Here is an 11,590-nt window from a genome sequence, read left to right on the forward strand (position 1 = left end):
ACCGGGGCACGAACCCGTCTCCTGCATCGGCAGGCGGACTCTCAACCACTGCGCCACCAGGGAAGCCCCCTTCAACATTTCTTGATCCTGTTTATCTTCTACCTGGAACTCCCCTTTTTCTAATCTCCCTTTCCAAACTCTGCATCCTTCAAGAGTTAGCTCGAATTCCACAGCTTTAAGAAGCTGGAAAAGGAGGGGACCCTTTCTTCAGGGTCAGAACTCCAAAGGAGGAACTGGACGTACAAAGGAAGTACATTTTTCACAAATGATTATAATTATTATTATAATTATCTATCTCTCCCACTAGCCTATGGATCTTTGGCCCAAATTCTGTCTCTTTGTAGGCGCCAGCGTAAACAATGTTTGATGAAGAACTTAAAGAACTATAAAGACACAGTAGGAAAAGATGCACTCAAAGTCCCAGACTGAGAATAAGCTTCTAAGCACGCTCACTCACACACTCTCCTCGCTTAGGCAGGACTGGTCCCCTCACTCGGGCCATCACACACCATCCCACACCCCGGAGGAACATCACATTGCGATCTCGCGCCAAATCCCCCTCCACCCAGCACGCCCTTTCCTCATCCTGACCCGTCCTCAGACCACGCTACTCAGCTCAGGACCCGAGTGGGACACACCCCCTCAGATCGCCACCCCGCAGGTGACCGGCCCCTAGTGCCCCAACCTCACCACACAGTCCCACGCCCACCCCCTTAGCAGCCCGCTCTCAGGCCCCGCCCTCCCGCCCTCTCCTGAGAGAGCGGTCAATTCCCCCAGAATCTTGAGCTTGCGGCCACTGCCCCCGCCTCCCATTCACAGAGGCCAGGAGCGCACAGGCGGGGCCTAGCCGCCTACTCGAGCCGGTGGCCTCACCTCTTTTCCAAGAGCTCAGTGGGGACACCACCTCCACCCGCTCCGAGATAAACTCGGCCAGACTGGAGCGGAACAAGGCCGCCCGCACGGTCACTGCCACTACCAGCACCAGGGCCAAGGGAGCCGCCATGATAGCTAGGGCGGCCGCGCAGGCGGGGAGGGAAAAGCGAGGTGGAAGAGCCTCTCGACTTGTGCACCGCCCCGTGTAGTTCCGCGGCCCGGCGCGCCTAGCTGCTGCCGCCGGAGCTGCGAGACTGGGGACTACCACTCCCAGGAGGCCTTGCGGCGAAATAGGGCGGGACGACGGAAAGCGGGGCGACTCGAGCTCGTAGCAAAGTGCTGGGCGACGCCTCCTAAGGTAGCCGGTGAATTGTAAAAGCGCCCAGGAGCCGAAGTGCTGCTGAAAGTAGATAGGTGAAGGCAGTAATCGTTCTAGGATTGTGAGCGAGTTTTAAAGAGATGTTAATTTCACTCCTGTGTGTATGTTTTTAATGTTTCTTTCCCTTTTTATGTTTTTAAAAGAGTATTAAATATGTGTTCATTTATTTATCCTACAATTGTTGATAGACTACAAACTATAAGCCAGGCACGGTATTGGGTTCTGAGGATACAGTTACAGATTTATTAGCTTTGCGGCCTTGAACAAGTTGCTTAACCTTTCTGTGCCTCAGGTCCCTCATCTGAAGAATGTGCTGGTTGTTGGCTTGTTGTGGGCTAGCTAGAAATGATTGAGGAATGCTTAGAAATGTTGCTAGTTGCTTTTAAACACAGCCATTATCAAAAATTAAATTATATAAGCATACAATTAAACAAGTTATGTAAAAAACAAGATAATAAATACTCAAAACACATCACTTCCTAATTATTTTACTACACTCTCGTTTTATTTGTGGTCTTGAGTTTATTTACCACTACTATTATCACTATGGCAAATACTGTATAATGGTATTATACGTATTCAGCGACTTCAGGTTGATAGTTTAAAATCCCAACCTATGGGAGTCTTTACACCATAGAAATGGGCAAAGAGTACAAATTGGGTTTCTGGAGTTTGGAGTGCCATTGACAAGCATAAGTAGCACACCACTTCGTTAATTGATGTATGAAAAGTGCTTATGGTGAGTGCTCAAATGTTAGCTATAGTAATTAAAATATTAAATAAGTATATAAGGAATTTAAGACCTGTGAAAGATATGAAACAGGTTGCATAATCAAGAATGACTTGGTGAAAGAACTCCAAGATGATACAAACAGATGGAGAGACATACCATGCTCCTGGATTGGAAGAATCAATATTTTGAAAATGACTATACTACCCAAAGCAATCTACAGGTTCAATGCAATCCCTATCATATTACCAATGGCATTTTTCACAGAATTAGAACAAAAAATTATACAATTTGTATGGAAACACAAAAGATCCCGAATAGCCAAAGCAATCTTAGGAAAGAAAAATGGAGCTGGAGGAATTAGGCTCCCTGACTTCAGACTATACTACAAAGCTACTGTAATCAAGACAGTATGGTACTGGCACAAAAACAGAAATACAGATCAATGGTACAGGATAGAAAGCCGAGAGATAAACCCACGCACTTATGGTCACCTAATCTATGACAAAGGAGGCAAGAATATACAATGGAGACAAGACAGCCTCTTCAATAAATGGTGCTGGGAAAACTGGACAACTACATGTAAAAGAATGAAATTAGAACACTACCTAACGCCATACACAAAAATGAACTCAAAATGGATTAAAGACCTAAATGTAAGACTGGACACTATAAAACTCTCGGAGGAAAACATAGGAAAAACACTCTTTGATATAAATCACAGCAAGATCTTTTATGACCCACCTCCTAGAGTGATGAAAATAAAAACAAAAATAAGCGAATGTGACCTAATTAAACTTAAAAGCCTTTGCACAGCAAAGGAAACCATAAACAAGACAAAAGGCAGGGCTTCCCTGGTGGCACAGTGGTTAGGAATCCGCCTGCCAATGCAGGGGACACGGGTTCGACCCCTGGTCCGGGAAGATCCCAAATGCCATGGAGGAACTAAGCCAGAGCACCACAACTACTGAACCTGCGCTCTAGAGCTGGCGAGCCACAACTACGGAAGCCCATGCACCTAGAGCCTGTGCTCCGCAACAAGGGAAGACACCACAAGAAGACGCCTGCGTACCACAACGAAGAGTAGCCCCCACTGGCCTCAACTAGAGAAAGTCCATGCGCAGAAATGAAGATCCAACGCAGCCAAAAGTTAACTAATTTTTAAAAATCACTTGGGAAATGTATTTATTAAATGTAAATTTCCTAGTTCTGCCCTAGAGACTGTGGCCTGGGGTGGAGCCCAGGAACCTGCATTCTTAATCTCTCCAGATTATCCTGATGCTGGTGGTTCAGGAGCCATACACTGAAAAACATTACCCTGAAGGCCTAGGTATCCAGTAGTTTATGCAAAAAAAGATGAAAATAGTAATAATAGCTAGCAAATATTCAGTGCGTATTGTGTGCTAGGTATTATTTTAAGTGCTTTACATGCTGTTTACAATACAAATTATATATATATATAATTATACATATACAAACACACACACTCACACACATACACACATACTACAGGTACTATAATTTCCCCATCACCACACGCAGATGAGGAAACTAAGACACAAGGAGATTTAGTCATTTGTCTGGGGTCACACAGCTAATAAGTGGCAGAACCAGGATCCAGATGTTGTGGTTAAGCTTCTATGCGTGAGAAGATGAGAGGAATTTGGGTTGGGTTGAATCGAGTTAGGTTGGGTTGTTTTGTTGTTGTAGCTGAGAAGGAAGGGTAGAGAATTGAAGTGAGGGAAATAATAAAGGAGCAAACAAGGTGATTTCTCTCCTACATCCCAGATGATGTATGGGTTACCTAGAGAAGAAGGAATTGAGGCTCTGAATAACCAGCTTTAAGCCACACACCTGGGTAGTTTTTCTTTAGCATTTATTGAACACCCACCATTGCCAGATCCTGCACTAGGCTATGAAGTTACAACTTATCAAGTACATTTTTTTCTACTCGAAATAGCAAACTGATTTTGGCCATCTTTACCATAAAGGAAATTAACTAGGAGGCTATGAGGGAGCTAAACTGGGTGAAAGAGCAACCTGGGGAACCAGACTTCATGAGGATTCAAGGGTGTATTCAAGAGATATTTTGGAGGGAGCATTGATCCATTGTTTCCCAAAACCCCCTATTTCTTATCCCCGGCACTCAGACCCTGGCTCCTGTAAAGGTCTGAGACTTTCATTAATAAAAAAATTGAGACAGAAACTTAGAGCAACAATCTCAGATTGAGGAGTATACAAAATCTTTAAATAGGGCTTTTTTCCTCCCTGGCTGCCTGATGAGCAGCCACCATTTTCTTTTTAATGTTTTTTTAAATTAATTAATTAATTATTTTATTTATTTTTGGCTGCATTGTGTCTTCGTTGCTGTGTGCGGGCTTTCTCTAGTTGCGGTGGGCGGGGGCTTCTCTTTGTTGTGGTGCGTGGGCTTCTCATTGCGGTGGCCTCTCTTGTTGCGGAGCGCGGGCTCTAGGCACGTGGGCTTCAGTAGTTGTAGTTCACGGGCCCAGTAGTTGTGGCGCACGGGCTTAGTTGCTCCTTGGCATGTGGGATCTTCGTGGATGGGACTCAAACCCATGTCCCCTGCGTTGGCAGGTGGATTCTTAACCACTGAGCCACCCAGGAAGTCCCGAGCAGCCACCATTATGTGACACAGTAACCAGCCAGGCAAGGAAATTCATGACATACCATTTCTGCAGAAACAAATGGTCATAGTGGTCCTTTATCCTGGGAAGGCAACAGTACCTAAGACAGAATTTGAGAAAACTAACCAAGAGAACACATCAGATGTTTTTGTCTTCAGATTTGAAGCCACTTTGGTGGTGGCAAAGCAACAGACTTTTATAAATTTTACAATTTCTTGGATTATGCGAAGAGAAATCAACGCAAACAGAGATTTGTAAGATATGGCCTGGATGAGAAGGAGAGAACTCAAGAAAATCAGCAAAAACAATATAAGAACAGAGTGAAAAAAGTCAAGGTTGCTCTAAAAGTGAAAGGAAGGATTAAAGATACAGCACTGACTTGATCTGTGTTTGTGCAGATTTTTCACCAGAAGACAATAAATTATATAAAAACTTAAAAACAATAACAACTCAACAAGCAGGGGTGAGTTGAAGACAGTAGCATGTAGGGAAAAATGAAGGCATCCTTGAGATTGAAAAAGTAAGAAAGATCTGGTCTAGTCCATCATACAGAGTGGGAAATTAAGGCCCAGGCAGGAGCAGTGCCTGGCCCAGGATCGCACACCAAGTCAGTGGTGGCACCAGGCCCAGAAATCATGGTTCTCAGCATTTGTCTCCTATGTTGGCTGCCTCTTGCTCCTGGGCTGGGTCTCTGGTGAGGCCCCTTGGGATATCCGCACCAGTTCCCCCCTCAACACTTGGACCCAAGTATTGTAAGGGCCCAAAAGGAACCAGAGATCTGGTCTTACATAATGCCCTGGGGATACATTTCCGGGAGCTAGTACCTCAAGCCCTCTCAATTTCCTTCATGTCCCCGACCACAACTGCCCACTATTGCAAAAGCCATCCTGTTAGGAAAACCAAGATGTAAACTAGGCCTCCAAAGGCTAAAGATTTGTTCTCCGTCCCCCAGCCTCTTCTCTCTGAACCTCTCTCTCTTCAGGAGCCACACCCTCCATAAGTATGTATCCAGATCCCTCATGCCCTCCCCCCAAATACACACTGCTCTGGGAAAGGAGACAGGTATAGTGGGCTTTGCTTACTGCTTTCTGGTATCCATTCCCTCTTTCCCTTTTCCTAACAGGACCCTGAATTCTCAGCCAGGTGATTTGAGTGAGATTGACCTCACTCTCTCACTCATTTCCAGGAATGAGCCCTAAATGGCTTAAATTGACCAATAGTTCCAAATCCCTAGCCACAGTGATTGGCTCAGGCATGAGTGTATGACCCAAATCAGGTCAATCAGAGCCAACAAGATTCAGTTCTGGAATTTTGGACTGAGCCATTTGGGCAATAGGCTTTTTCTTTTCCACGGGTTTGAGCTTGGAAGCACCCAGACCCAGGAGCAGCTGGTAACTTATACATATAAGACAAAGTAAGGCAAGGCCAAGGCTAAGGCCTGACTGATTCTACCAGTAAAGATACAATGAGCCAGTTTTTGATTTAAATGGTGTATTATTTACATAGACAGCAAGAAGAACAAGCCAGCTTCCTGTGATCCTTGTTCCACACACCAAAAAGGATGACACTGAAACAAAAGGGGCTGAACAATTGTAACATGGGTTGTAGGATACCCTATTGCTGAGGAGCCGATCCTAGAGTTCAATTAACAGGTTTTATATTCTGCAGCTCCATTCTGAGTAGGGAGGGCAGAAAGCCCCATATCTCATCAGAGCCTGGGAAGCAATAAGAAAACCGTCTCAGGGCAGCCTCCCAGGGGAGATAGGGAGGCAAGTGGAAGGTGGCCTCACTGCCTTACAAGCCTTCCATTCTCTCATGTTCTGGGAGGATCACAAGGCATTCTGCCAAGACTTAGATAAGCTTTTCATACCTTTGCCAGTGTGGCCTATATGAATGAATACATGCAAGGTCATCATGGTGCCATGGCAGAGGCATTCCCTTACAGTATCACTGTGTTCACAGAGGGCCTGTCAAAAATTAAGCCAACTCCTAGGAAGTGTTTTGGAGAAATTAGAAAAGACTAGAGCTTAGTTCCATTATTTGGGCCACTGGATCAAGCCTTGCCTGCAGCAATTATTGATGGACATTTCGACCAAATTCCTTTTCTAATTTAATCCAGTTTGAGTTGGATCATTAATTACTTGCAACCAAAATCTCTTAACCAATACAACAGAAGATGGAACTCAGCCTCCCAAAGGACTCTCGACTCTCGTAGACCTCCCTGACTTCAATTACCATTTGTATATTGATGACTCTTAGATCTTTATTTCCAGCTCAGAAATTTCCAGATTTCTCTTGTTGAGATTCAGACATTATGCATCAAACTACCTCCTAGACATTGCCACCTGGTTATCACAAAGTCACTTTAAACTCCAATTATCTAAAACTGAGCTCAGTGTCTTCTTTCCAACAACTCACTCTTCCTCCTTAATTCCTTACCTCTGTGAATGGCGGCACTAATCTTTCAGTTGCTCAGCCAAAAATCTAGGAATCAGCACTGATACCTCCCACTTTCCCGTCCCTTATATACCTTCTTGCTTTGACCTAAATATCAGTCAAATCCACCTACTCCTCTCCATCTTCACTGCCACCACCCTGGTCTAAGCCACCAGCATTTCTCACTTACATGTCTGCTATTCTCTCCTGACACCACCCTCCATTCTCCAACCATTCTCCATGTCTGACATTTATTGTTGAATGAATGAACAAATGAATGAATGAATATCACTAACCTCTCACTTAAAACCCTTCACTGGCTTTCTTGTACATTTAGTTGAAGAATGAAAGTTCTTGAGACAGTTCATAGGGCCAGCATGATCTATCCCCTTACCTACCTCTCTTGCCTCATCCCCTACTTTTCTGCCCTATTTGCATCTGAAAAAATAAACTATCAGTGGTCATTGCCTTGGTACATTATGCTTTGTGCACCCCACCAGCTACTCAACAGCATCTGTCCTCACTTAGCAAAGTCCCACTTATCCTTCAAGGCTCATTCTTAGGAAGACTTTGATTTCATCAAGGAGTCAGTTCTTTCTATATGCTTCCAAAACACTTAGCAGCTGCCTCTAACCTGCACTCTAATGATCACTATCTGATAATTCTGTTACCTGAAGTTCTTGGGAGTCTGATTCTTCTCTTCATTGTGTCTACTGAATTTTATTCATGGTGGATTGTTTCCTCATGTATTTCATCAGTTTTTTCCTTGTGGATTATCAGCTGTTTAGAAGGGCTTTATATACAGGAATTCTGTGTAACCTGCAATGGCTGGGGAAAGAGGAGGGGGTCCACGGAGGAGATCCAAAGAGGATTTGTATTAGTTTCTGCTAGGCATCTGAGAGGTACTTTTGGAGTAGGTCTCCTTTGATGTTAATTTCTCAGCCTTGGAGATTCCTAGACATGCAGGTGATGTAAATATGAACCCCACACTCATCACCCCATACTCATCAAGGACAGGCATGCAGTTTCAAATTCTCAGAAGATAGTTTCTTTCCCCTACCCTAAGACCAGGTCAGGATGGACATAGATCCTTTTTGTCTTCTTTGCTAGTACTCAGATGTTTGTTTTTTTGTTTTCCCCTAGTCTGTACTTTCACTGTGGGTATAGCCCTTCAAGTGTCCTAGATATATCAAGGGTCTCAGTTCCAATCCCTAACTTCATGCAAGCCCAAGCCTTCATCTCCCCAAATGTCTGTTAAAATCCAAATGGTTGCAGGTCCATTAAATGTTAAATGTATTTAAAAGTATGTTTGGGACTTCCCTAGTGGCACAGTGGTTAAGAATCCACCTGCCAGGCTTCCCTGGTGGTGCAGTGGTTGAGAGTCCGCCTCTCAATGCAGGGGACACGGGTTTGTGCCCCGGTCCGGGAAGATCCCACATGCCGCGGAGTGGCTGGGCCCGTGAGCCATGGCCGCTGAGCCTGCGCGTCCAGAGCCTGTGCTCCGCAACGGGAGAGGCCACAACAGTGAGAGGCCTGCGTACCGCAAAAAAACAAAAACAAAAACAAAAAAAAAGAATCTGCCTGCCAACGCAGGGGACATGGTTTCGAGCCCTGGTCCAGGAAGATCCCACATGCCACGGAGCAACTAAGCCCGTGCGCCACAACTACTGAGCCCACAAGCCACAACTATTGAGCCTGTGTGCTGCAACTACTGAAGCCCATGCTCCACAACAAGGGAAGCCACCACAATGAGAAGCCCACACACCACACAAAGAGTAGCTCCCACTCGCCACAACTAGAGAAGGCCCGCATGGAGCAACAAAGACCCAACGTAGCCAAAAAATAAATAAATTTATAAAAAAATTAAAAAAAAAAAAAATAAAAGGATGTTTATTGTTTTTATTTCCAGCATTTCCATGTGTTACGTAGCAGGAAGTTCCAGATATTGTCAGAAAAGGAAGTCCAGCTCAATACTTAGTAGACAGAACTGTCACTGTCTGTTTACTTGTCTATTTTCTCCGTGAGCATCAAGCTCTGAGAGGGCAGAGACAGGGTCTGACTCATCTCTACGTCAAGACACCCAGCTTAAGACCCTCCCCACCCAGAGTAGAAGTTCAGTGCATTTGTTGATACCAAACCTCCTCTCAGACTCATATTGAAGGAGAGCTCAATTTCTCCCACTCCCAATGTAGCCTTTCCTTTGGAGAGAGTCATGTCCCCTGGGTGACTATCTGGCAAGTGGGGGACAGCCTGCCCCTTTTCTGTGTTCATTCCTCCCAACACTTGGCTTATCCACTCAGGATTCTGCAGAGTAGGGCTCAGGGTCTGGATGATCCCAGTGATAACTGGGACTTGGAGCTTTGATCCAGGAGAAAGCACAGGGGCCAGTTCAAGATGAAAACCTAAGGTTCTCATGCACCGTTAGTGGAAGTTAAATTGGTACAACATTGTGGGAGAGCAATTTGATGGCATCTATTGAAATGTTAAGTATGTATACCTATCAATCTTGCAATTCACTTCTTTGATTCTATTCTATTCATAGAAGAGGAGTCACTGTTACATTGTTTGTGGCAGCAAAAAATTGAAAGCCACTCAAATGTCCATCAATATGTGTTAAACTAAATAAGCTTTCTTCTGCCATACAATCGGAAACTGTAAGATGGTTTTAGGTTTTGTTTGTAATGAGGAAGATCTGTGTATATTGACATAGGTAGAACTCCTGTGTCGTATTACTGAGCGAAATATGTGAGTCTGTAGGACAGAGTATATCATATGACATTTTAAAAAAATTAATTAGGGGCTTCCCTGGTGGCGCAGTGGTTGAGAGTCTGCCTGCCGATGCAGGGGACACAGGTTCATGTCCCGGTCAGGGAAGACCCCACATGCCGCGGAGCGGCTGGGCCCGTGAGCCATGGCCGCTGAGCCTGCACGTCCGGAGCCTCTGCTCCGCAACGGGAGAGGCCACAACAGTGAGAGGCCCGCGTACCGCAAAAAAAAAAAAAAAAGAAAGAAAGAAGAAAACATTAATTAAGTAATTTATTTTTGGCTGCATTGGGTCTTCACTGCTGTGCGCAGGCTTTCTCTAGTTGCGGCGAGCGGGGGCTGCTCCTTGTTGCAGGCTTCTCATTGCTGTGGCTTCTCTTGTTGCGGGGCACGGGCCCTAGGCGCACAGGCTTCCATAGTTGTGGCACGTGGACTCAGCAGTTGTGGCTGCAGGTTCCAGAGTGCAGCCTCAGTAGTTGTGGCGCATGGGCTTAGTTGCTCCGTGGCATGTGGGATCCTCCCGGACCAGGGCTTGAACCCGTGTCCCCTGCATTGGCAGGCAGGCTCTCAACCACTGCACCACCAGGGAAGTCCTATCATATGACATATTTATGTAGAAAAAAACAAACGAATCTACAAACAGTATAAATTTGTACATCCTAGAGGCTATTTGGCAGTATCTATCAACCTTTTTTTTTCTGTTTTTTGGCTGTGTTGGGTCATCATTGCTGCACATGGGCTTTTCTCTAGTTACGGCGAGCTGGGGCTACTGTTCATTGCGGTGCACGGGCTTCTCATTGCAGTGGCTTCTCTTGTTGCAGAGCACCGGCTCTAGGCCACAGTAGTTGTGGCACATGGGCTTAGTAGTTGTGGGGCACGGGCTTAGTTACTCCGCAGCATGTGGGATCTTCCCGGACCAGGGCTTGAACCCATATCCCCTGCATTGGCAGGGGATTCTCAACCCCTGCACCACCAGGGAAGTCCCCAGCTTTTAATCGTTGAGCCTTTGATTAGAGTCTACTCTATGCCAGGCCTAGCACAGGCTGAGTGATGGGAGTATATGGACTGAGATCCTGCATTTGGGATGCCCACCATCTACCTGGGAAAACACATACACACAATTAGTCACCATGACTTACTGTTTATTGAACAAATAAATAACTGTACTGTCCATCAAGGTAGCTCTGGACCATGGGTGAGGACAGGAAAGGCTACCTAGAGGAAGACGGGGTGAGTGGAATCTTGAAGACAGGAAAGCTCTGAATTCAGAAAGGTCTGAAGAGGGCATTCCAGGAAAGAGCTTGAGCCAAAGTGTGGTTGTGGGAGAGAGTTGAAGAGACAATGAGGAGTTTGACCTTAGCACAAGGTGTGTGTAAGTGAAGAAGGGGAATAAAGCTGGAGAGAACTGGGGCTGGATCATGGAAGGCCACAAATGCTGTATTAAGGAGCATGGTACTGTGGGAGCCACAGAAGGTTTTAGAGCAGGCAAGTGGTGTGACAAGAGAGGCATGTTAGGGATTATTTACTTTAAGTCAGCGAGAGGTCGAGAGAGGGTATGAGGTTAGCAGGAAGCAGATGTGATGGGCAGAGACTCAGGGTTGCAAAGAATGAGGATGCTTTGGGGACAACACTCCAAGGGCCAAAACACTGCTCTACATCCCCTACACCCCGGTCAAGCCTCTGGGTATTATTTCCAGGATCCTTCTCCTAGTTGCTAGGACAGAGGAGTCCTTCTAGGGTTTGATATTAGGCTGGGATTTTATC

At 45.5% G+C, this 11,590-nt stretch overlaps 1 protein-coding gene across 1 annotated transcript in view; it reads right to left on the reverse strand.

The window, feature by feature from the left end:
• The window catches only part of PIGU (phosphatidylinositol glycan anchor biosynthesis class U), a 105,577-nt gene extending 104,560 nt beyond the window's left edge, over nucleotides 1–1,017 (reverse strand). The window contains exon 1 of the mRNA XM_024743278.1: nucleotides 874–1,017. Within this exon, the coding sequence (XP_024599046.1) occupies nucleotides 874–1,003 (130 nt within the window). The 5' untranslated portion in view covers nucleotides 1,004–1,017. The remainder of the gene's footprint in view (nucleotides 1–873) is intronic.
• Between the last annotated feature and the right edge of the window lie 10,573 nt (nucleotides 1,018–11,590).

The sequence above is a fragment of the Neophocaena asiaeorientalis genome, unplaced genomic scaffold, assembly GCF_003031525.2.
Source record: "Neophocaena asiaeorientalis asiaeorientalis breed wild unplaced genomic scaffold, Neophocaena_asiaeorientalis_V1.1 scaffold82, whole genome shotgun sequence".
Lineage (NCBI taxonomy): Eukaryota > Metazoa > Chordata > Mammalia > Artiodactyla > Phocoenidae > Neophocaena > Neophocaena asiaeorientalis.